The sequence below is a fragment of the Perca flavescens genome, chromosome 2, assembly GCF_004354835.1.
Source record: "Perca flavescens isolate YP-PL-M2 chromosome 2, PFLA_1.0, whole genome shotgun sequence".
NCBI lineage: Eukaryota > Metazoa > Chordata > Actinopteri > Perciformes > Percidae > Perca > Perca flavescens.
In genome coordinates, this window is record NC_041332.1 from 16,056,888 (window position 1) to 16,082,266 (window position 25,379).

Below are 25,379 nucleotides of genomic sequence, written 5' to 3' on the forward strand. Positions count from 1 at the left end.
TTATTCTACATTCTTATTTGTCAACACGTCAGCATAGACTTGAACTGGCACGTGAAAAGAAAAATCAGTAACATCTCAAAAGAACTAACCATCAACACGACTGTAACCAAGGAAACACCTGGTCACCTTAAACCGTAGGAAGAACAAATACGCTAACAACACTATTGCACATCGTCATCCCTTGTAAACCAGCTTAATAGGAGTTCTGTGGATCAGTTTTTGAGTTGTGTCACATTACTGACCTCTTACCTTTAGTAGGTATAATTTCACCTTTAAAGAAAAAATCCTAAAACCACTCACCAGTTTCAGAAACATAGGACAGCAGTTATACTACATTTATTGTTCTGTCTATGTAGGCAGTGCCTTTCAAAATGTATTTCCTCATTGGTTTGTGGTACGATTTGAAAGGCATTAAAGGAACAAGCCGACTTATTGGGACTTTAGCTTATTCACAGTAACCCCCAGAGTAAGATAAGTCCATACATACCCTTCTCATTTCCGTGCGTGTTGTAACGCTGTCTGACGGCTCCACCGGTAGCTTAGCCTAGCATAGATCCTGAAGGTAATCGGTTCCAACTAGCCTACTGCTCCGAATAAGTGACAAAATACCTCCAACATGTTCCTGTTTACATGTTGTAATTTGTATAGTCACAGCATGTACAAACAACAAGGTCACATGAGACACAGCCATCTTCTAACCGTATATATACAAATCACAACATGTAAATAGGAACATGTTGGCGTTATTTTGTCACTTATTCGGAGCAGTAGGCTAGATGGAACCGATTACCTTCAAGATCCGTGCTAGGCTAAGCTACTGGTGGAGCCGTCGGACAGAGTTACAGTTATATCAACACGCATGGAGATTCGAAGGGTATGTATGGACTTATCTAACTCTGGGATTACGGTGAATAAGCTAAAGTCCCAATAAGTCGGCGTGATTTTTTTAAACAAATAAATAGAAATAACCAATTTGAATTTCCTCACCTGGCTACCCTTCATGATCAAATCATATTTAATTATTGCTCACAAACCGATCTAAAACAACATTTTCAAAGTAAAAAAGATCCACTAACACGGATGTTGAATGCTGGTATTCATGGAGACTAAATGGAACATAGTGGAGCATAGTCTGAATGGGTAACCAGCCAAACATCTTGTATTGGATTGTTCTCCTGCAAAATAATCTGTCTATGTGCAGACCCTCCGCTTATCGTCGAACAGTTTACGGACAGTGTAAACCTGGGAATGCAGAAGAAAAAAAACAGATAGTTAAATGTTGGGTATGTGATTCAAACTGCGTGACAGATTAAAATATATAGTGTATATTGTGCTGTGTGGTGTGTCAGTGCTCCATTTACCTGGGTAAGGGCCACACACAGCATCACCAGTACACAGGCACAGGACCAGAATGAGACCCTCCACAGGTTGTCTTCCAGAAGGTTTCGATCCCGTGCCTCAAAAGCCCGCAACACCGTCTGCATCTGCCGGCTGCGCTCCAAGCGTCTGTGCAGAGAGTCCATGGACTCCTGAGGAAGTAATGAGAACAATTTTAGGGATTTAAAAAAAAGTGGTGGCTGTTATGAGAGAGAAGTGGAAGCAAGAGACAGAGAAGAAGGTCTCAAAAGTACACAGAATCGGATTTTGCTAAGCGGTTGTTAATGGCTGACTGCTACAACTTTCCTGTCTCAACAGAATTTAGCAGAGACAGATTTTCTGTGCTGGTTTTGATTTTGTGGTAAATGTCAGTCAGTCAGCTGGCAAATCACAATATTAGATCACGCAACCATCGCTGTGGTTTGGTCTACCTATGTAATAGTAGCCAATTTTTCCCAGCTGGTGTTAGCTGTTAGCAGGAGTCTTCTGGTATACATATTGTCAGCAGATCCCACAAAAAGACAAAAATGAAGACTGTGTCTTCAATACTTTCCCACTTCCCCAGCCTGTCTATGGCGCTCAGCCCCAAGCCCAATTTGTTCTGACTGAAGACAAGAGTATGACCGGGTGAAATAATGATATATATTGTCAAAACAATATGAAAATGTCTATCTATATCGTTTCTATCGCAATGTCAAAAAAAACAGCGGCCGAGATGCGTTACGGCAATATTCACGTCATTTGGACGACGTTTTGCATTCTGATCCTTGTACGTTATGTTAATTTTGCACTTAAGTTCTCAATAAAATTAGAAAACACTCAGTACTCTTCATTTGTCAATTATTTAATTATAAGTAGCCCAAATTATGCTTTACAATGCGGTTATTTCATATAGGCTATTTATTTATTTAAATGCTATATCGTGATACAGTATATCGTTATCGAGATATGAAATGATCTATATCAGGATATAAGATTTCAGGTCAGAGATATAGTTTAAAAAAGAAAAAGAGGCTACACAATTTCATAAAACAGCTGGTCACCGTTTACCTTAAGCTGCATAGTGAACTAGATTTCCTTTTTTGAATTCATTTCTTAAAACCCTAAACAAACATCTCACCCGGATGTCCTCCAGCTTGTACTCCAGGAGGCTTCCATCGGGCTCCTCTACTCCCAGCCACTCTTCATCTCCACCCACATCTCCTCCTTGACCCTCGATGATGATCTCGAAGAACACCATCTTCTCTGAGAAGCGACTGAAGCTGTTGTCAAAGCAGATTTCATAGTCTCCCTCCACCGTAGGCTCCACCCTGGGATAACAGGAAATAAAGTCAAAGATTAACAGACAGATCCAACAATCGCTGGCTAAGTAATATGAAATATGATCAAGGATTCACGCCAACGTGAGGTATCACTCACACGTGGACTCCGTCAGAGCGCCGAGACTCAAAGATGAGGTGGATGCCTTCTGGAGAGATGATGGTGAAGTCTACATCCATACCAGCACCTGCTATCACCTGGATGTGCACACACAAATACATACACACACACACACTGAGCAACAAGGGAATGGTATTCTGAAGTCAACCATTTTCTTTGGAAAATTATTTTTGTCAGTTTGTCTTTGTGAGATAGTTACATTAGAGATACAGACAGGAAATACTGTATGTGAACTGAAGAGAGACAGGGGTATGACATGCAGCAAAGGTCTCCAGCAAGTTGCAGCAATGTGGTGTGCGTCTTAACCACTAGGCCACCAGGATGCCACAAGACAAACAATTCCGGGAGAGAGAGGGTGAGCCTTTCAAGAGAGTGTGTATCGTCGTCTCTACGATTGAGACTCACCCACTAAACAAACACACTGCTGACTAATACAACTTTACATTATAAGACGAGTTCCTGTGTAAATAAGTGTTGTTGTTTTTTTACATGATTTATATGTAGTTGGACAGAAGTAAAGCTGAAACGATCAGTCAATCAGTTAAAACATGCCCCAAATTCACTAGTTCCAGCATCTCTAATGTGAGTATTTGCTCATTTTCTTAAACCTCTATGAAATAGTAAAGTGAATATATTCGGACAGTTATTTTTGCAAAACAAGCAATCTGAAGACATGACCCTGTGATCTGGGACATTGTGATGGACAAATTTTCATTATTTTCTAAAAAAAATTACTCTGCAGATTAATGGATAATAAAAACATTGGTTAGCTACAGCAGTAGAGTGGAGATTTCACTGTGCACACAGAGCGCCTGTGGCTATGTGGTAGCTGCTCAAAACCACTCAAAGTGTTAAAAGAACTCTGATGAGTGGGACTCCTGTAAATCAACAGCATGAACTGACTTCTGCTGCTGACCTTTAAATAGCTAAAACTAGTGCCTCAGACAACAGACACTGTATGGGGGTTTTGTCCTTTCTAGGCTCTTTTCTGTTCAACCAACACTGGACCACGACCTCCCTTCAGGAACTGCTGGATGACCAGATCTGGGCCTCGTAGACATCCTTGTACACTGTACAGCCTATCATTTACATACTGACTCATTCAAACGAAATATAAACTGTGTGTGTATTATCTCATTTCCTGTACAGTATTTAGTTATCACTGATCTTTATTAGTGAAGAGGCACTTTGTGGTCATTTATTTCGGTAAGTACTTGTCTTATTGCAATATTGCATAAAAATGTGCTAGATAAATTAAGTTTGATTTGACGTTATGGATGTTTTTCACAGTTGTTTTTTTTTTTGTCAAATGTGAGCTGCAGTACGTGGTTGTTAGATTGGTCACGTTAACTCCCACAATATTAATGGAGGAATATGTGTCATTACTGTATCTTACAGCTCCAGTTTAATGCTGGCTTAATAAAATATATGCCCGGCATAGAGTATAATATACTACCAGCATGTCAGCTAGCTAAACGAACAACGGGTAGTAACTGTAGCCATTAACATAATATTCCTTGTATAAGCCTTTAACAGACAGCATGTAAATGTGAACACACTAGCTAAGTGATTATGTTTGCAGAGCACACACACACACAGTTACCTGATATTCGACCTCCATCGTACCATTCTTTATTGCTGTTTGAAAGAAACACTCGGATCTTCCGGCTTGTAGCAGAAACGTGAACTCGCTGTCTAGGTTCTGTCCGAAACAGCTCACAGATCCTAAACACCACCAGAACACTACTGCAAGGACAAGCAGTCGTCCTTCGCATCCCTCTTTCCTACGGAGAAGATCCATGGTGAAGATATTCCCAAACACAGGGCTATCTAAGTTCAGCCATCTCTCTTCCGCAGCTGAACTTTGCGATGTTGTGATTGGATGGAGGTTCCAGAACGAGGACGGTGCTGCAGACCAATCAGAGGAGGAAGAGTAGCAAACCTCCTCCAATCAGGGCTGAGGTTAACCGTTAAAGCTACTGTATGGTGTGACCCAGAGATCACTCTGGTGTGACCATAGACTGCATATTACAGTTTTTTTCGATTGCTAAACGACAGTGGGCACAACTGGAGCCACATGTGCAAAACTCTAACTACAGTCTGCACAGCAGCAGTTAATGTGGACCAAACTCTAGTTCGTTTTTCATTGCTTGAACACAGTTTACAAAACTCTACACACTTATCCCTTGACGTTAACCACAACGTGCACAACACTGTAGATTTACAGCACTTTGACCAAATACTAACACACTGCTGTCAAAACTGTTAACCACACATTCAAAACATTTCAGTCTGGTGCCTATGAAACACTGCTGATTGCAATTTTAGCTGAAAGCCTAAGCAAGTGTCTTGTTTTAGACTAGTTAGTGAACATATATGGTATTTACAGAGAAAGCTCAGAAAGCCTTTTTTTGTATACAAACACCAAATAAGAATGAAACAATTATACCCTGTACCGTTTGAGAGAAACAGGTAAAAGAGCAAAGATACCAATATGTCCAGGTAAGATGTCTGAGGTTATATACACAGCTATAAAAAAAGTGAAAAACACTATATCTTTACTTTAGTAAAACTGCGTTCTTACTGTTTTTCAGAAAGTAATGGAGGTGAAAGCAATAGAAACACCACATTCATTTGTATTTAGAGATGATGCAGACATCCAATGTGATGAAGAAAACTTGCCACATGATGCTGGAGAGAGGCAGGATTAGTCACACTATTCTTTGGTACTGTTACGTATGTACCTTTAGTTTTTTTCCCCCAGTAATTCCATAAATTACTGGAGACAAAATACTTTATTGAAGAAAACTGCTGATGTTCATTCCTTCTTGTTTACCTTATGTAAAAATTGGTATGCTTGTGCATAGTGTTTGGCTGCACTGAGCCTGTTTTGAGACGTGTGTTTAGAGTTGTGTTGCTTTGAATGAGTTTTGCAGGTGATGTGAACTGTTTAGCTCAGGTGACTGTTGGTAATGCAGACTGTAGTTTGAGTTTTGCACATGTGACTCCAGTTGTGCCCACTGTCGTTTAGCAATCGGAAAAAAATGTAATTATATTAACAGTCTATGAGTGTGACCAACCATTATGTTGTAACTAATGGCTTTATTTAAATCTATTTGTATTTATTTTATTTATTATTATTATTATTTTTTTAGATATATAGAGGTAATAAGAACACTTTTGGGTTGCAAGGTGAAAATCTCTCCTGGTGCTGCAGACATAGACTGGAGATTTTACTGTGCAATTATGCAAGAGTGTGGTTATGGAGTCATAATTATAAGTCATAATCACTATGGACACTATATGGCAGCACCTAACAATAAAATGTAAATATGGGTCGTAATTGCTGCTTGTACAAACTACCTATGAGGTCGTTTTTCACGGGAGGACCTTCTCTTTTGGACACACCCATTGACGGATTATGAGACGTTTTGCATTTTTAGTCATTTTGCATCTCATTGTAATAACTTTGGGTCTCTTTGTGGATAGTCTCGCATTGGCCCTAGTCTCGCGTTGGTTCTACCAAACATATTTTCCAGGATAGGAGAAAAAAATGCCCTGGGTTGTTTTTATCTCTTTACAGTAAAGCAATCACAATCGTCTTGGGCGGCGCTAAGCTCCGGACATAGCGACGCTGGCTCTGCAAAATAGTTTTGGGAAGGAACTTGTTTTGGTGGAACATTTGGAGCACGATAAAAGAAAACGCCACATAAAATATTAAATGAAGCTAACTGTTCACACAATACAGTAAGTAAGCTACTTTAGGGGTTCCACACATGTCCAGGTCCATTTCCTTCTCTCTGAATAACTTCATTTAACAAGCAACAACCACAGAGGCCCACCAGGAGTGTAAACTTCCGCCTGTCCTCCCTGAGTCTTTATCTCCAATGAACACAGCGTGTGTGTGTGTGTGTGTGTGTGTGTGTGTGTTACAGTGTGTGGGTAGTAAGTAAGTCAAAGTGTATTAATTATAGTTTCAACATGTGGAGTCTGTCATGTCAAACTATCCCCTCCTACAACAAATTGAGTTTCACACTGATGAAAAAACACTGATAAAGCATGACTCATCTCTTTTCGTACTTCAAATACTTTATTGGGTCTTAGAAATAGAAATATAAGATATCAAATAGAAGTAGAATATATCAATATTCCATATTGAAACACCACATGTGAAAAAGATATGTTTAAGAAAGAGAGGTAAATGAAAGTATTCTCAAAATACTTGGTTCAAGTAGTAGAAAAGAAGAAAAAAGAAAGAAAAAAAATGTATAACCAACACAGATTCCCCACATTTCTGTACTTCTTAAACTGTCCACATACATACGAAAGGTGGCAAGACGTTGGTGGGATGTTGCAAGCATAACAAAGCGGGCAAAATCATGTTGTACAGGAAAAAGGTGAGGGTAGAAAAAGTGAAGCAACTCTTGAACAAAACAGTGACTGTAGAAAAGAAAGCTACATGAGGGCTTGCACTTGAGCTGAAAAACATTAGTCGTCTTCAATCACTGCAGGCTGAAATAAGCTAACGACCAGGAGTCGTCCACCCCCTCGTCATTTTTTGAGCAAAAACATGTTGCTCAAAGCATCATCTGAGACATTTGCAAATCTGTGAGAAAGCAGTAGCCAGAATGTCTGGGAAGTGGCTTTGTAAATGTCAGCTTAGGGTAGTGTGACACTCTGCTGCATTAAAGCGTAGTTGAATTAGACTGAGGGTGACAGAGGGCAAGGCTGTGGCAGCAGCGGTCAAAAGTGTGGGTGAATTCAACAACTTGTCCCACCTGCAACTCAGCCTCACCTCCAACTCTACTGTTGTTTAACATCGCACACTGCATGGTTCAATAGGGTTAAAAACGTGCCAAATGCATGGTTCATCTGGACAAAACGACTGTGCCAGTTTCTGAGAAACTGGCACAAAAAGAAATGGATACAGACACTGTGACAAACAAACCAAAAGTGTTTAATAGAACATGACTCACAAGGAGTGAGAAATTGCAAACAGAGAAAAGGAAGTGTAAGCTGAGGGACGATAACTAGCCTATATTTGTAGGGAGTGTCCCACGCACACGCACACACACTCACATGCACACTACTCACACTCTCTCTCTCTCTCTCTCTCTTTCTCTTCCCCGTGTCAACTTCATTTCCTCCTTACATGAGCTTGCTTGTAAAGCAATATTAGGGATAGTTGACAGCAGGCGAGCAAACGCAAAAGAGGTGAAGGAGCACGTAGATCTGTACTTGTGGTGCAGACAGAGGATTTTTTTTTCTTCTTCTCAGAAAATGAGAAATTTAGAGAAGTCTTGATACACAGTGGCATATCTGAAATTGATTTTATTGTTATTTCAGTTTAATTGCTTAAGAACATTGCTGGTATTTAATATCCCTAAGGAGTTTCAGAGGAGCGTGTGAAAACTGACCTGTGCGGCTGGATGGTTGGCTGAGCTGTGGGGAAACATCTGGTGCACATTTAAATCCAAGGTAATCTCTTTCTGAACTACCTTGAACAAATAACAATAGGACATTATATATTTATTTATTCATTGAGCATGTTGAAGCTGTCTCTTCTTGTATGCTTGCAGTACTCGGGGTATGTAGAAATCACTTTGTTTCCCAGAAGCTGGTTGCATTGCATGTACTTACTGTAAGCACAGTAGACAAAACCTCCTGAGCCCATGTCTCTGTTTCTCATGCCTGTCTCTCAGTCTGTTTCTGTCTTCTATTTTTTTTAGTTTTTTCTCATCTCTCTTTGTTTCTCTTCCCAGTTTCTTTGCTTTACCTAACCCTAACCCTATCTCTTTCAGTATCCCTTCCTCGCCACATCAGGCCATTTTACCATTAGTCCTAACATCGCAGTTGAGTGTGATCTGGTGGGATGGCAGAGGGAAGTGTGGGTACATGCCCCCAGGTGTTTGTGGTGGACAGCCAAGCCAACTACGTCTCTGTGCACAGTGGGAAGAAACCAAGATGGGCGAGAGTAGGCCAAAGGTTTCTTCTCCTGATGGTGGGACTTGCCCTGTTTGGACTTGTTGTCGAGGGATGTTTAATCTACAGTCTATACAAAAAAACACAGGTGAGAGACAGCTTGAAGCAAATGGAAATTCCTATCCTCGAGAATTTCCCTATTTTCCTTTACGTCATAACCAGCCACAGACACTAGTGAACAGCTGAACACATTTGTTCGTAGGTTATTTGCCCTTTAAGTTACAGGACTATGATGGCAAATGCGTCAAATTGACTCTTTCTCTATAGTTTTACTTCCCTTTCTTTTCTCTCTCAAGAGCAAACCCACAATATAACTTCACTTTTTAAAGAAAGTTTCATAATGTTGTTTATTACACATCTGCCTCGATTATATTGTTCACTTTGAATGTTATGTAATATTCACTACAGTTTAAAATCAAACCTTAGAGACTGTACAATGTGCTAAGATAACCCACCCTTTACCAGCCATTGTATTTCTCAGTAGCTAAAAGACAGGAAGTTGGCGTGTGTTTATATCACATGAAAACTGAGGCATTCAAATACCTTTATGACCAAATAAAATAATAACTAGTAGTCATGGTTATAATGTAAATTTACTATTGGTTCCCATGAGGCAGGGCACTTCCTGTTCTTACGTGCTCTTGAACTATTGACATCTTACTGGCAAACACAGATTTTGTTACTCACCCATATGATCATTTTGTATTTTTCACCCCCTTTTTTCTCTGCCAGAACATGTCCAATTCCCAAACATCTGGTCAGCAGGTAAGTGTGGGTGTCCAGTTCACATATCTGTTACCGCTGTAGAGTCACTGTCGTACTGCTGTGTGTGTGTGGGAGTTTTCAGCTTTTTTCTGTTTCAGGGTGGCACCATAATGACTCGAGTTGGATCTAAAGGTAAGGAGTTACTCTCGCTCTCTCTGTAATCATAACTGATTATGATGGGTCTCACAAATATGAGATTGAGATATTGCACATGCAAAACCTCACACATTTACGTTGATTGGTTTGATGGTCTGACCCTTCTTTTTTGAACAGAGTCCAATGAGATTCCCACAGTGCGACCACATCTGGAACAGGTCCAACAGAGACCTTTTGCTCAACTGATAGGTTAGAACCCTCTCAACACTCAATCCAAAACATTTTATATGATCTTAATGATTAATTTAAACTATTCTCCTTTATTTTCTTCTTTCTCATCTTGATCCCAGGCTCCAACAATCCTAAAGGGCTGGACAATGTGGTACAGTGGGAACATAAAAATGGCGAAACCATCACCTACAACATGGGCTACGAAAATGGCCGGTTGTTGGTTGAGAAGGACGGTTACTATTACCTCTACTCCAAAGTGAAATTAGATGTTATAGAAGAGTGTTTCCTTATCCAGCACAAGGTCATGAAAGACACCACTGCCTACGATGAATCTATAGAACTTATGCAATCAAAAAGGTTAGTCAATGTACCAATCCTTCTTTCCTTTGTCAAAGCACATGTGCTTACCAGTGCTTACATGACTTTAACCAATTTGTAGCTTTAAAGGCAAATTGAAATGGGTGCTGTCGTTTTTATGTTGTGGTAAGTTTGCTTTCTGACATATCTGGCATGTTTCCTTTAGTTTCCGCTGCCGGACCCAGAAACCTTTGACTGCAAAGGCTTCAGGTGGGGAGGATCTGTGGAACAGTTTCCTGGCTGGGATCTTCCACCTGCGGAGCGGAGATAAAATTTTTGTCACATTGAACAATATAGATAAGATTCGTACAGGACCTGCTGAAAACCTCATGGGAGCCTTTATGATATTTCCAGGCAATATGCAGCAATAATACCTCTGTCCCAGAACATATTGTGGGCCCTATCTTACACCCAGCGCAATTAACTTTGTACACCGACCCCTGTATCATTCCTATTTTGCACCCGACGCACAGCGGACTTTTCCCTCCACAGACGCACGTCGGTAAATTAGGGAATGAACCTGCGCTCCCAGGGGCGGTTCAGCAAAAGGAGGAGGCGTGTTCCGGCGCAAACATTTAATGCTATTTTGCAGTTTCAGAAAACAATTCCGCCACAGACCAGGAAAAACCATGTCTAAAGCCAGTGGCGCTTATTCAGATGCTATTTTAAGGGCGCTTGCTTGCATCTCACGGACCCAGCAGTTCAAATTTTTGCAAACCATACATAAATACAAGGAAAAATATGACCTTGTTTTACACAATATGTATGAATCATGAATGTGTTGATGACTTAAACTTATTAAGGACTTGGGCCCGACTTGATATTGAACTGCATGTGCCGATGCCACTTAACCCAGATGCCCCAGCAGCAGCAGCACGGGAGAGGAGAGACAGAAGAGCTGCATCGTCTATAGTGAGGTAATCTCGGTCTAAGACTACATTGAAAAAATATCACCATGCATTCATAACCTCGTGATTCAGTGAGAGTGAGCCCAAAACATCGGAATTTATGTTTTTGTGACATTTCTTTATTTACATTTTGTCAAAATGAAAAATCAATATCAAACGTCGGTCTCCTCGTCTGTGAACCGCTCCTGGCGTGCGCCCATGGATGTATTAAGAGCGTGCGCCTAGCAAATTCGCCATTATAATAGCAATCCGCCATTGAAGAAGCGCGCCTGCTTTTAAAGGAAATGTGAGATAACGCTCTGATTGGTTTAATGCACGTTACGCCCAAACTACACCTATGAGTTATGTAGCTACTTCAGACCAACCCATTTTAGATTTGCCTTCGGGCACAAGAGTCATCTATCCCGCCGGTATAATAGCAACAGCGCCAGAGATCCGCAAACAAAGCTACTTGCGTTTGGCGTTTGATACTTGCGTTTCAGATTGTTAAAATAGGGCCCATATATATATATATATATATATATATATATATATATATATATATATATATATATATATATATATATATATATATCTCTGTGCTACACCATATGTTGTGGTGAATTGTATATATGTATATAACAATATATATAATCTAAATTATACTGTACTCAATTAATGTATTTCAATCCCTTATGAATAAGCCACAAATGGTTGTGATATCATAAAATGTATCTGATATTCAGATATAATTCTACTTGATAATTTGTTGTATAGATTGTTGTGTGAATAAAATACTTTCTTATCAAATAAAAATGTGAGGTGGCATCAGTTCCTGAAAATGTCATATGGACAGATGAAAAAAAATCAACAAGAAAAATGTATTAAATAGATTATCTGTGATACAGTATGAACAGATTTCTATTTTGCTCACATTACAAACTGTGCAAACACACAGCAAACAGTTTGGAACCAACTTAGATAGCTTAAGCACACTAACACAAACCACAGCTGCAGATTTATTGATACACAACATACACCAACGCCTGTGTGTGTGTGTGTGTGTGTGTGTGTGTGTGTGTGTGTGTGTGTGTGTGTGTGTGTGTGTGTGTGTGTGTGTTTGTGTGTGTGAAGAGCAGGATGTGGTTGAGTAAGGATGCACCACGGAGAGGATGGAGGGGAAGGGTTGCTGAGGTGCTGAGGTTGGTGTGACTGACTCAGCTCTTTTCACAGTGTACAGGGGAACGTTTTGCAGACATTGCAGCAGTGTCATATGGGAAAAAAGACATACTGAGGTACAGAAAAGTTAAGTAAAGGAGTGGTCGGCAAACAATGAGGGAATTCTGCCAGGGAATTAGAAAAAACACAAAAAGCAAAGCACAATGATGAGAAAATTGTGAAGACACAGGAAACCGTGTAGACAGGTATACAGACAGGTAACCATATGTGTGTGAGTGGAAAGACTGACCTCAGATGCAACGGAGACATTTGGGTCATTTCCTGCTGAGATGCAGATAAACATCTTTGTATCTAAGTGAAACAAACACACAACACGATAATACTCTTGCAGCTTGAGCATGAAAGCTTTGCACAAGAAGACACCTCATGCCAATGACAGTGTTGGAAGATATCAAGTGTATTTGTTCAAGTGCTGTACTTACAGTTTTTCACAATCGCTATGACACTTTTTTCAATACTTTTAACAACTTTCCTAAGCTCTTAACACAGTTAGCACAACATCCGTCTGTGTAGGCTATACAATTAACCCATATCTTGTTGCTTTGACACAAAATGCATTCAGTTAACACAAATTTAAAATGCTTGAACTTCTTTTACACACAAGCTCCACCAAGACCAAAACAATGGATCTTCACTGCCAAATTTACAAATGCTTTCACACTGTATGTCAGAACAGATAGCATCATGTTCTAAACCTAACTTATAGGCTAAAGTCAAAGTGAACAGCTGATCATATTGTAAATTGAAACACAAATATGTTCCCTGCATTTTATATATGCATTTATTGAGAAACAGCTGATTGAAGTCATGCAAATAGATCGATCACAGCTGATTCCCTTCTAGGAAACACACTCAGGTGTTGAGGTTCTTTCAATCGCATGATCATATGGTAGTACAGTAAAAAATGACCTATTTGAACAATATACTGTAGATGAACACAGAAAATAAGAAAAATGCCTTCACGAGGGAGAGGAAGAGGAGTACCAGGACAATTCTGTCTCTGTCTCCTTTTTTTCACAAACCGTACTTTCTATAAAGCCACTCTGAGATGGGTCAATCATTTTTTGTATTGAATCTCTGCAGCAAACGAAAGAAAATGGTGGCCGGGTTGGCTCAGTGGGTAGAGCATGCACACATATACTTGGAGGTTTATGCCTTGACGCAGATATCCAGGGTTCAAATCCAACTTGTGGCTATTTCCTGCTTGTCTTCCCCCTTTCTCTCTCTGCCCTTTCTCAACTAGCTGTCCTGTCGAATAAAGGCAGAAAACCCCAAAAAATAATCTTTAAAAAAATTTGCTAAACCCAACAAAACAAAAATGTAGAGGCTTCAACAGAAACTGCAGTGCAAAACACAATCTATGATCAATACAGTCACTTTTGTCTGTTGTATAAGGGCAGACCTGATACATAAAATAATGTAGTTTCTGTTATTCCATGGGATGTTAGTGTTTTTTATGACATTGTGCTATGATTGACTAAATGTTCCTGTTGGGAGAGAACATCTGTTAGTGTTTTGGAAGAATTATTTGATTTTGAGACATGATTACATTGTTTTGGTAAACACAGTGTATTGTGTTAGTGAATTATTGTATTTTGAAAATTGGTGTTGGAGTTTAGTTTACAATGTGTGATTTTGAGCATGAAATTAACCGTTTTGCCAATCGTGTGTTGTAGGTGTGTTGGTGCGTTAAGAGTTTAGGAAAGTTGTTAAAAGTATTGAAAAAAGTGTCATAGCGATCGTGAAAAACTGTAAGTACAATTTTGAGTTACTTATGCTTTACTTTTACTTTTTGTTTCTATCTTGTGCCACTTTATACCTAATTTCCACTGCATTTCAAAAGCAAACATACTTTTTACTCCATTACATTAATTTACAGTTGTTGGTTTGGCTCATTTCTTGAAACAGAAATGACATTCTCAAAACAACATGGACCAACCGCCAAACCACTTGGCAATTGTTCACAACAGCATTGAATTTCTCATTAATTTCATCAAATTGCATGTCTTAGTTAATGTCTCAGTGTCGCAGTACATCTTTGGAAATGATTAAGTACAGGTAGCCTACATTTAGGACAATTTCCAAGTGAATAGATCTTGTTGATCTAAACTGATTGTTGATTCTCAGTCTAATGGTTGTTCTCTCCAAAACGTGTCAGCGTCATTTCATTGTATAAGTCATCACATGCACAATAGTCTGTTCAATTGTCAAAATTAGTCAAGAACATAATACCATGAATACCATATATGAATTTCTTGGAACATTTGATAAATTGATTACAGCAATTGACAGTCAGGTGAAACTAGAACTTGACTAACGAAGGAGGAGTTTGACACATCTCAGATGACCAATCAGTTACCTGACAGGTGCTGTCCATGATTGTGAATGCTGCCAAACATTTATATATAGAGCTTGACCATGCAGGACCAGTACAATTTCTGAACATGCAGGCACCTGGCCAACTAAATGAACAAGGGCAACTGCCTGCTCGAGGAAGAGGAAGAGGAAGAAGTAGAGGAGGAGGAGTTAGGGTGCGTGGTGGTGGAATAGGGGGAAGAGGCCGAGGTGCACGAAGACACCATGCTGTCCCGGATGAAATTTGGGCCACAATTATAAACCATGTCATCAACCATGGCCTCACAATGGCGGAGGCAGGTTGCTGAGTGCAGCCTAATGTGCCTCACTCTACAGTCTCCTCCATCATCCAAACCTTTCGCAGGGAAAACAGGTATGTAGTCAGTCAATGATGGAATTATATGTTGTATAGGACAGGACATTGTGCATAGAGAAAGAAATATATTTATTTACTCATTTACCTATTCATTTAGTGTGTGTGTGTGTGTGTGTGTGTGTGTGTGTGTGTGTGTGTGTGTGTGTGTGTGTGTGTGTGTGTGTGTGTGTGTGTGTGTGTGTGTATGTGTGTGTGTGATAGGCCTACAGTAATATCTTACCTCAATGGGATGTTATGATACTAAAAATACAGTTTACAGTAGTATTCCAGTCACTGTGCAGTGATGCATTAGAATTGTGGTAAAGTTACTGTAAGTAAAACAACAATACAATTACATTGGTAACTCATTCTGTAAGGAATACATAAGGTATACATTACAAATGGAGTGTTGTCCTTTGAATTCTATGTCTAGGATTGGACGACAACCTTGCCTGGGTGGCAGAGGAAAACTTCTCAATGAACAACAAGAATAAGAGATCTGTAACATGATGATTGCAAATAATGCCATCACATTGACACAGATCCACGCTGCAATCCTACAAGACAATGCCATATTCCAAAATGTCAACTCAATAAGCATCTCCACAATAGACAGGATATTGAAGAAGCATCTGATGACAAGAAGCAAATTTACAGGGTACCAGCATGTACATGTAAGTCAGGTACTGGTTGTCCATCGTTATAACCTTTTTACAATTAAGCAGTGGTTCACAAACTTTTTTGGCTTCAGTACCCACTTTACCTGATTTCTGAATCCAGGTAATCCAGGTATGAAAATATTTGATTTATCTGACTTCAACATTTTGCCTAAAAACTGCAGCTTACTGTATGATGCAATTATCATTATAATCCTTATTTTGAAGAATATACCATACAATAAGAAAAAGGGTCAAAGAGCTGCAATTAGTGCCTCCCATGTAAATCTATCGAATACTTTGGGTTTTACTGTAACATTTCAGTAAGTCTAGTCATTGATGATTTTCCCCCTCCCCTTTCTGTCAAATACCCCATGTAGTACCTCTGCATAGGGGTACATGTACCCCAGGTTTGGAACCACTGGAGTAGTGGCCAGTAGTATATTGAACTTGTGGAAAACATAGAACATTCCTATGTAATTGTCTGTAACTGTAGTGTATGACTCTTCTGTATGACTGATTTGATGTTTTCTTTTTTTACTCTACTGTAGAGAATAATGGCATTGGAAGGACACGAGACCCCTTACATCCTTGTGTTTATGGATGAAGCTGGCTGTAATAGACGTGGCCGTAATATTATTGGCCACCGGGCCATGGTGGATGTCCCAGGCCAGCGAGAGGGGGCAATATAACGATGTGTGCTGCCATTTCTGAGAATGGTGTGGCCACTCACATCCCCAGTTTTGGCCCATACAATACACAGAAGCTCCTCATCTTCTTGGACCATCTTCATTTTGATTTGATCCCTGAAAATGAGAGAGGTCTCGTAGGGCCTCACCTACCACAATATGTCATTGTATGGGACAATGTGAATTTCCACCGTGGCCCGCTCATCAGGACCTGGTTCACTACTCATCCAAGGATGGTCATGGTGTTTCTACCACCTTACTCTCCTTTCCTCAATCCTATTGAGGAGTATTTCTCCGCTTGGAGGGGGAGAGTGTATGAGCATCACGCTCAAGATCAGAGGTCCCTGCTCCATGCAATGGACGCTGTGTGTGAGGATATTACAGGAGATCAGTGTAGGGGATGGTTACGACATGCATGCCGTTTCTTCCCTCGTTGCATCGCAAGGGAGAATATACGCTGTGATGTGGACGAGAATCTGTGGCCAGACAGACAGCAGCGTGTGGATGGCCAGGAAGGTGACAGCGACCAGTGAAGAACTGTTAGTTGTGAAACTCCAGCTTTATTTGCAGCACTGTAGGCTACATATAATTTTCCTTGTTTTTTGTTTGTGTGTTTATATTACAGTATATTATTCTGTATACATTTTCTTTTTACTCTGATGTGTGGAAGTTACTTATGTTTGTGAATAAAAATGGTTACAATTTCCTTGGCAGTATGAGTGCAATGTGTGATGTCAAACCTTGGAGGCTACTCTTACCCTAAAATCCTATTTTTTTTTCTTCAGTTTTATACACAATTGTATTCTGTTAGCTAGACAAAAAACAGTACAGTAACCATTTTCAATGAAGGACTGGGCTAAGACTGAAAGGTGGACACAATGGTCCTCTGCCATAGTGACAAAACATCTAAACATTTTGACTTGCAGTGCTTACATTTTATTCATCTCATACAAGTATATACATGTTGGGTGTAGTTGGGGTGCACTGTTGAGTGCATGTCACACAGTCCTACCAATGATATCACACTATCCACTGATCAACAGGTGGCAGTAATGCGTCAACAAAGACAGGGAAGAAAGATAGATAGATACCAATGGATGGATGGATGGATGAATAGATGGATGGATGGATGGATGGATGGATACTTTATTCATCCCGAGGGACATTTTAAGCATCCAGTAGCTTAGACAAACAACACAACAAACACACATACACACATATATCTCACATACATAAAATCACTCAGAAATTTAAATAGTTAACAATTTGTGAAGTGATTACAAAGGTCTGGTATGGACTGACCATGTGTAGGTGCTATGGTATAGTGTGTGCAATGGTGGTAGTGCAAAAGTGAACAGTGCAGGGATTGAACAGTGCAATTGCTTATTATTAAATATTAACAGAACAATATATAACAGGGAATAAGTTATAAGATGTAGATGTTATGACCACAGTCCAGAATGTGTAGGAGAGATAATATAGCCTATAAGACAGTCAGGTGTACAGCAGACAAAGTGATATAATGGTTTGGGGCTTTTCCCTTTATTATAGTGACAGTGGATAGACATGAAAGGGGGAGAGAGATGGGGGATGACATGCGGCAAAGGGCCAGAGGTTGGATTTGAACTCGGGCCGCTGCAGGACGGGGCCGAACGCTCTTACTCGGTGAGCTAGAGGCCGCCCTGCATTATGGTGTTTCTTTTAAGTGTTACACACCATGCTTCCTCATAAAACATTTGCAAAGCTGATGCATTGTTGCATTTCTTGGTGCGTTACCACCACTTGTAGAACAGTTGAATAGTGGGAAACCATTTTTGAATGTGAATCACGTCACCTGTGTGCATTTGCACAATACAAACAAAAGAAGGACCCAATAATAACGAAAAAAAAGATTCTGTAGCGCTACTAGAGGTCAAAAATAGGTTATTTTACTACAACTTGTGGGCTGTGGAAACAAGTTACTAACACAACAATAACATATTATCACCTATTAAGTGCAAATGTGTTTGCAAACAGTTGCTTTTTTACACATCCAGCAGTTATATATATATATATATATATATATATCATTTATTTGTGCTCGTGTCTGTGATGTATATAACAATATATATGCAATAGGGCCAATTCACTCTGTTTGGTCTCTACCAAATACAACGACAAAAATATCTGGCTCTTTAGTTGCTAAATGTTCCACTATGTTCACCAGCTAATCGTCAACCATGTCTCTCTGCTGCTCAGTGGAGCTTTTAAGAGCTTTTTGAAGGTAAGGAAAGTTTATTTATATAGCACATTTCATACACAGAGGCAACTCAAGGTGCTTTACATAATGACATTTAAAAAGACACAGGTAAGTAGAATAAAAGAGTAACCTATAGAAAGAAAAAAAGAAAAGATAGATACAAGGCAAATGTACACTTTTTAGTACAAATCTAGCAGAGAATGCAATTTCAAATAAAAGTCAGCAATGCACATAAGTCTTTAGCCTGTAGCTACAGTTGGTGCAAATCTGAGATATTCTGGCAGTTTGCTCAAACAGTAGATGGGATTACAACTAAATGCAGCTTCATCATGTTTTGTTGCGCTTGTCCCTCCCTCATTACCACCACTGAGGTGCCCTTGAGCAAGGCCCTTAACCCCAACCGCTCCAGTGGAGCTGCTCAGTGGCCAGCAGTAGAGTCCGGATCGGGCCGAATTTTTCTGTCCGAGGCCGGCCCGCGTCCGACAGAGCCGTGACCGAACCCGGCCCTAGCCCGACAGGTATTAAGAAATTTATGTCCGAGCCCGACCAGAGCCCGACACAGTTAAAATCTAATTTGTTTTCCTCATACTAATGACACATGTAGGCTACGTTTGTTTATGTGGAAAGCCCGCTTTTGTCAAGCAACTGTAAAGGCATTCGGAAATGTCAACAGATGAGCGCATCAGCGCACACGGGGCAACAAGCGCACGTTAATAAGCTGTTAAAATGTTCAATGGGTTAACCTCTCCTGATCGCTTCGTTTCCGACCGTGATCAGAAAACCAGGAGAGACTCGTTACCTCCAGGGCCCACATTATAAAATTAATAACCACTAACTCTGCTCCGGTTGCATCTAGGCTACAACACATCTGCTTCCCCTTTCTCTATCTCTCTTCTGCCCTCTTACCACACGCACACACACACACACACACACACACACACACACACACATACTGAGCTCTCTTAAAAGGAGCCGCCCGCAACACCATTTTACAACAAATGCCTTATCGCGCTGATATGACCGAGCCCGACCCGACCCCGACCATAATTTTAAATATCTGTCCGAACCCGGCCCGACCCGTCGGGTAGCCTACCGTCGGGACCCGTCGGCCTCGGGTCGGGTATCCATGCCTTAGCCAGCAGATCAGACTGTGGTTGTAGCCTACTGGGCAGCTTCCAGGAATGAATGTGTGTGTGAATGTGACAGGTTGTCGTTGCAAATGAGAATTTATTCTCAATCGACTTACTACTTACTACTTAAATAAAGGTTAAAAAAAATTATGAATAAAAATAAAAATATGATGAAGTAGGTCAGAAATGCATTTAGGCCCTAAACTATTAGATGATTTATAGACAACCAGCAGTAACCTAAAGTCAAGGCTAGAAGTGACTGGTTGCCATTGCAGAGACCTGCGTGAGAATTAGTGTGATGTGTTCCGCTTCCTTAGTCTTTGTGAGAACATAGCAACGGCATTGTGAGTGAGCTGAAGCTTTTGTGCTTCCTTGGAGAGATCTAAGAAAATACCATTACAGTAGTCTTACCCAGAGGTTATCAATATTTTTTCAGCCAAGGACCCCTTAACACAGAGAATATACCAGGCCCCCTCGTGTATGTCACTTGAAAAAATATGACGTAGCCTATTTGTCTTAGTTAAGGTAGGCTATGTGAAAGAACAACAAACAAGATTTTATTAAAAAGACATTAGATGAATTAAACATATTTACAGCAGAACTAGATTTGTCAGATTAGATTGTAATCTATTAACTAGTATGAATCTAAAAAAAAAAGTCTATTTTAAATGCATGTGTCTCTAAAATGAGGAAGTGGTTTTCACAGCTTTTCTGTTGAGCTGCTAGCACAGTGACTCTTTTAAGCTGTAACAGAAACATTCACCAAAATACCATGACCTCATTACTGACAAATATTTAGCAAACATATCTAATCACTTTTTATTACTTCTGGTTTAACTGAGAGCTATCTGACTTGACTCTCTTACACAACCAAAAGTTATTTTCTTAACAAGCGCTGTATATCTGTGACAACAGGATTCTGACTGTGATTATTAACAGGAGAGTAACTCACAGTGATTCACATTCATGGAGAACACTTCAATGTTGAATGATGTTCAATGATCTTTTCTAACACATAATAGCGCATTTGGGTTTAGATTAATTCCACTTTAAAGCTTGTATCTTTACATACTGCAACTTTTCCTTCGTCACTAACCTGAGATCAAGGCATGAACTAGTTTTTCTAAATCCTTTTTATATATGTACGTAAGTTTCACTACATAGGTGATAATAGGCTGACTTCGTTATTGACTTGATTTGGCTGTTAAAACTGAGATCAGAATCCCTAATAACGCCAATATTTCTGACTTGTTTTTTTCAAAAGGAACCTCCACTTTTAGCCCTTCTTCATTAGCACCAAAGACAATGATCTCAGTTTTGTCTTTATTTAATAGAAAATTCTGTTTTGTCCAACCATTTATTTGGTCAATGTATTGATGCAGCCGAGTCTATTGGAGCATAGTCAGTCTGTGAAATTGCTATATAAAGCTGAGTACAAGCTAGACTTTTTCAAATCTTATTCAGCATTTTGTCTTAGATATTTGAGCATTCCTTCTGCTTCGTGTGTGCCCTGAGAAGCCGCAACTAGGTTTTCACTTGGGGGTTATATCACACAGGAGGTGTAATTGTGTTTGTTTGCTGGCCCACATAGAGATTTTTTTTTTTCAAACCAAACTGTTTGGTAAATAAACAGGAAGTGATGTACATACAGTTCCCGGTATGGGCTGCGTAACAGCAAGGAACTTTCCCTGACCTAAACCTTTCATACATCCAACTTGTAACTTTGTCACGATTACTTTCACACTCGTCATTTGCCACTCACACCAAAATGATCTCAGTGTTCACCATTTCCAAGTTTAATATGGATTACAATAAAATACATTACATTTACCAATGTGTAGTTTGTCCATAGGACTTACAGTACATACCTTTCAAAAACAAAACATTTTCGGCATTCATGAGTCCACATATTAAAGATATTTTAGTCATTCTGGTTATGTTTTGATTCCAGAAGGATCATTTTTATGGGACCTTGTTTCTGTAAAAGTCATTTAAGTGCAGAGTGTTACTCATCACTGAAGAGATTAAATGACTTCACTTTAACTACACCAGATCTTAATGAGGTCTCTGAGGAGCTTGTTGGGGTTTTGGAGCAGAATTATAATCACACATTTTTGTAAGCCTAAACTATATGCCCTCAGCCATTTATGAAATGAAAACTGAGTGATAAAGTCACATTTAACTCAATGTAGGCTAATTAAACTTGCAACATATTGCACATGAACATGAATGTAGTGATATCTACATCAGAATAATATAAAATATTTATATAAATAGTTCCAAATAAATACATTATATACAAAGTAACATATTTACATGTATGCAGAATGAGGTGAGTGTCTAGTCTTTTTCATACGCTGTTTGCATCATCATAAATGCAACTTCTCTTATATTCCACCTTAAAATCCTGATGAGCTTCATTGTCTTAGTTTGCTAGAAATCTGGTCATAGCTTTGAAAATGGCACAGGTGCCTGCCCATTTTCACCTACTTGGACTTTAAGTAAACAAAAACGAGTGTTGTTCTTTGGTTACGGCCCAAAAGTCATTGGGTGGATCTGCATCATGATGACAGATGTACAGTGTCCACATTAGTCCACAAGGAACATCCCCAATTTTGAGCCGCTCAGCTCCAATTTCCAGTTCTCCAGTCCCTTTGGTACAATCATCTGAGTGAACAGTTTCTCTTCATTGAGCTGGCTCACTGTCCAGCACTGTCTGCTCATAGGTGTTGAATCTGCTACAGCCGGAAGCTTCACCTCGCAGGTGAGCTTATTGCCCACATTCACCCTGAGGATGCCTGCGTTGCAGTTGTAGGTGCAGGTGAGGTTGAGCTCAATGTACATGAAGTAGTTCCCCACTTGATTGGCCTTCAGCCAATGCTGCTCTGAATCAAACATGAAGATGCTTCCTACCGACTTCCCAGCAGCGTAGTGGACTGGAGTCCAGGGCATGGTGGAGTTCTTCAACTCGCCTGCAGGAGAAGACAAACACATCTAATTTAGATTATGTATACACAGAGCAACAACAGGCTTGACAGTTACCTTCCGTTCTGGCATTGTCTGGCCTTAAGTCTGACATGATTAAGGACAGCTAAAAATAATTAAATCTTTTTCATGTCATTTTAGTGATGCAAATGAAGAATCTTTAAATTTGGAAATTATATTGTCTATGGTGAGAATAAAAGTTCTACATTATGGCCCTAAAGGAAGGCACCATTCTCATCTCCATACGCTAAAAAAAAAGTTTGCACAATTTTGTGAATCTGTCACTAAACATTTATGTTATGTGGCTGCTTTAAATAAAAGCGGACTTACTTGAGAGGGCTTCCAAAAAGACAAAGTTCTGCATCTGTTGACAAAATCGAAAATAAAATGGATGATTAAAATGTGCAGAGGACATGGGTCAAACTTTAAATAGGAGGGGGGGAAAGGTGATTGTTCAGATTTTAGTAACAGGAGTCATTTGTTTACCTTGTATGCTGGGTCTCCTAACAGCTTCGACGTTCCAGGCTCAACATGCGGACGCGTGAGTTTGGACTGCAGCTCGGACCGCAGCTCCATCACAACCATCAGTCCGCCGGCAGCCACAGCTGCCACTGTCACGAACAGAAATATGATTGAACCGAAGAGAAAAACGTCCAGGCAGCTTCCACGGCGGCGGCTGCTCTTCTGGAGAGACTCAATGTCCATTTCTTTATCTTGGTGTCCCATCAATCGGCAGGATGCCTGAGCTTCAGGGAGACTGTTCAAACCGTCCAGTTTTTAGACTCAGTGAACAAAAGGCTTTAGAAGTTGTAAAGCTCCAGATGTTCGGGGGTATACCTCCACAAAGATAGTCCTCTTGATATCACACAGCCCAGTCCGCGTCTTAATGTGAATGTCGCGTCTGTGAGCACCATGATGGCTTTTTATACTATACAGTAGCCTACTATACACACAGTTTCAGACACGGAGGAAAAACGCGGAAGTCATGGATTTCCCTCTCGCCTCCTCACACACACACCCCTCCTCCGCTGCATGAAAGCGAGTTGAGAAAACGAGACGGAGACTTTCCGCGGCTCTCTCCCTTTGATTGCGCAAAAACTGCTGTGCGGTGGAAAGCGAAAGGGAGAGAAAATGCGCATCCACCAGCCTCACTACATTCCGAGAGAGTCTAAAGCTCGCCCTTTTCACTTCGAACCTCACACGCCTGCCAAAAGTGGCGCAATGGAGAGCATAAAAATATAACATTATGTTTTTATTATCTCCATTGTGCCATTCAAGGTGGACTTGATGCCCTTATTGGAAAAGTATTTTTGGCTAGTACATGTAGGCCTAGAAGAGAACCAGGTGTGCGTACGATTGCGCGCATGTATGAGATGCAATGGGATAGGGTGGGGCATTTTGTCATCATCAAGCTAAATAAAGGTCACAGCGTCACTCCTCCAGGTTTATATAGGCCTACCTGACGTGCCGTAACAAATCAGAATGTAAATTTTGCGGTTTTGCAAAAATATATGGGAATCCCCCATTGTAGTGCGTGTAGTAGGCCTATGGTGTGGTGTTGTGTGGTGTGTGTGTGTGTGTGTGTGTGTGTGTGTGTGTGCGTGCGTGTGTGCGTGAGAGAGAGAAAAAGAGCTGCAGGTATCCCAAGACATAAAAAAAACTAGCCAACAGCCCCCACATCACGAGTGAGAGAGGGGGAGACAGAAAAGGTGAGGGAAAGGGGAAGATAGGGAAAGTGATTTCATTATGTTCATGTAGCCCGTGGAATTAGATGCCACACAGGACACAATTATCTATATCTGTGTTTTTGTGGCTTTTTTAGGTCATTTTATCATTGACCACAATTGCAATAGGTCATTTTATCAGAGTGCATAAGCACGTTTTTGTTGTTGCAGTTTTTAACACCAAAATGACTTAAAAGAAATAACACTGTTTAAAAACTAGACACCATCTTGTGATGGGATCACACCAGCTGCAGCGCCAAATCAAGCCAGGGCAAAATGTGTGTGTTGGGGGAGGGGGCAGCAAAGGCCCCTTCCCTACTTTCCACCGCCTATTTTTGGTGCCCCTGCTTTAAAGGCAAACTATGCCAGGTTTTTTTTAGCTTAATTTACCTTAACTGAACATCTTCGGAGTCGTTGGAATGGTTATATGACTTTTTTTTTTCTTGCAACTTTTGGCCGGCGAGCCGCCGTCAGGAAGTATCGCGTGACATCAGGTCTTGCAATGTAACAAATTGCTTTACGGCACTGCACACACACGCCCATTCAGGAACTGGCTAACAAAGAAGCAATGGAGTTTTTCACACTATCGTCATGGATGAGCCGGCAAAAAAGAAGCAGAAAGCTAGGAAAGAATTGTCGGAGGAACAGAGAAAGAGGAAACGGCAGACTGACTGAGCGAATGAGTTAGACAAAAGTAAACATAGGAGCTGCCAAATATCTATTCCGAAGCTGTAGGGGGAGCTCTATAGAGAAACCTGCGGGCAAAAAGCGAGGAAATGGCTAAAACTGCATAGCGCCCCTTTAACCACACCTATTTTGGAACTCAGCCTTCATTTTAATCGCTACACACCTGTTTTGTGACTGCATCTTGT

General features: G+C 40.3%; 3 protein-coding genes across 5 annotated transcripts; 1 reads left to right on the forward strand and 2 right to left on the reverse strand.

The window, feature by feature from the left end:
* Positions 1-808: 808 nt before the first annotated feature.
* On the reverse strand, positions 809-4,717 carry tmed1b (transmembrane p24 trafficking protein 1b). The gene is made up of 5 exons (XM_028604408.1): positions 4,421-4,717; positions 2,797-2,894; positions 2,498-2,687; positions 1,362-1,529; positions 809-1,242 (listed from the first exon to the last, which is right to left on the reverse strand). Exons 1-5 carry the CDS (start codon positions 4,616-4,618, stop codon positions 1,192-1,194), a joined length of 705 nt encoding a protein of 234 aa, XP_028460209.1. The 5' UTR covers positions 4,619-4,717; the 3' UTR covers positions 809-1,191.
* Positions 4,718-7,980: 3,263 nt separating this feature from the next.
* LOC114573145 (tumor necrosis factor ligand superfamily member 14) lies at positions 7,981-10,746 on the forward strand. Of its 3 annotated transcripts, XM_028605114.1 has the most exons (8): positions 8,016-8,031; positions 8,206-8,295; positions 8,619-8,887; positions 9,532-9,564; positions 9,663-9,696; positions 9,838-9,909; positions 10,011-10,248; positions 10,415-10,746. In XM_028605114.1, exons 3-8 carry the CDS (start codon positions 8,690-8,692, stop codon positions 10,617-10,619), a joined length of 780 nt encoding a protein of 259 aa, XP_028460915.1. In that variant the 5' UTR covers positions 8,016-8,031; positions 8,206-8,295; positions 8,619-8,689; the 3' UTR covers positions 10,620-10,746. The 3 variants fall into 3 exon arrangements, with proteins under 3 accessions (XP_028460907.1, XP_028460923.1, XP_028460915.1); XM_028605106.1 differs by having other exon boundaries at positions 7,981-8,295; XM_028605122.1 differs by having other exon boundaries at positions 7,981-8,295; positions 8,767-8,887.
* A 10,826-nt stretch (positions 10,747-21,572) lies between these two features.
* Positions 21,573-23,876, reverse strand: LOC114545596 (uncharacterized). Its single transcript, XM_028563986.1, has 3 exons — positions 23,270-23,876; positions 23,114-23,147; positions 21,573-22,770 (listed from the first exon to the last, which is right to left on the reverse strand). The coding sequence occupies exons 1-3, from the start codon at positions 23,507-23,509 to the stop codon at positions 22,388-22,390; spliced, it is 657 nt and encodes a 218-aa protein (XP_028419787.1). The 5' UTR covers positions 23,510-23,876; the 3' UTR covers positions 21,573-22,387.
* Positions 23,877-25,379: the final 1,503 nt, after the last annotated feature.

What these genes read in the sequence shown, in the direction of transcription:
- LOC114545596 (XM_028563986.1), bottom strand. Translation starts at nt 23,509, where the DNA reads ATGGGACACCAAGATAAAGAAATGGACATTGAGTCTCTCCAGAAGAGC. An exon ending in TAGGAGACCCAGCATACAAG is followed by an intron (nt 23,148 to 23,269) that starts GTAAACAAATGA and finishes TTTTGTCAACAG; the next exon opens with ATGCAGAACTTTGTCTTTTT. An exon ending in CTTTTTGGAAGCCCTCTCAA is followed by an intron (nt 22,771 to 23,113) that starts GTAAGTCCGCTT and finishes CTTCTCCTGCAG; the next exon opens with GCGAGTTGAAGAACTCCACC.
- tmed1b (XM_028604408.1), bottom strand. Translation starts at nt 4,618, where the DNA reads ATGGATCTTCTCCGTAGGAAAGAGGGATGCGAAGGACGACTGCTTGTC. An exon ending in CGATGGAGGTCGAATATCAG is followed by an intron (nt 2,895 to 4,420) that starts GTAACTGTGTGT and finishes GTGCACATCCAG; the next exon opens with GTGATAGCAGGTGCTGGTAT. An exon ending in TGTGTGTGGCCCTTACCCAG is followed by an intron (nt 1,243 to 1,361) that starts GTAAATGGAGCA and finishes CTGCATTCCCAG; the next exon opens with GTTTACACTGTCCGTAAACT.
- LOC114573145 (XM_028605106.1), top strand. Translation starts at nt 8,690, where the DNA reads ATGGCAGAGGGAAGTGTGGGTACATGCCCCCAGGTGTTTGTGGTGGAC. An exon ending in GTCTATACAAAAAAACACAG is followed by an intron (nt 8,888 to 9,531) that starts GTGAGAGACAGC and finishes TTTCTCTGCCAG; the next exon opens with AACATGTCCAATTCCCAAAC. An exon ending in GAACTTATGCAATCAAAAAG is followed by an intron (nt 10,249 to 10,414) that starts GTTAGTCAATGT and finishes TGTTTCCTTTAG; the next exon opens with TTTCCGCTGCCGGACCCAGA.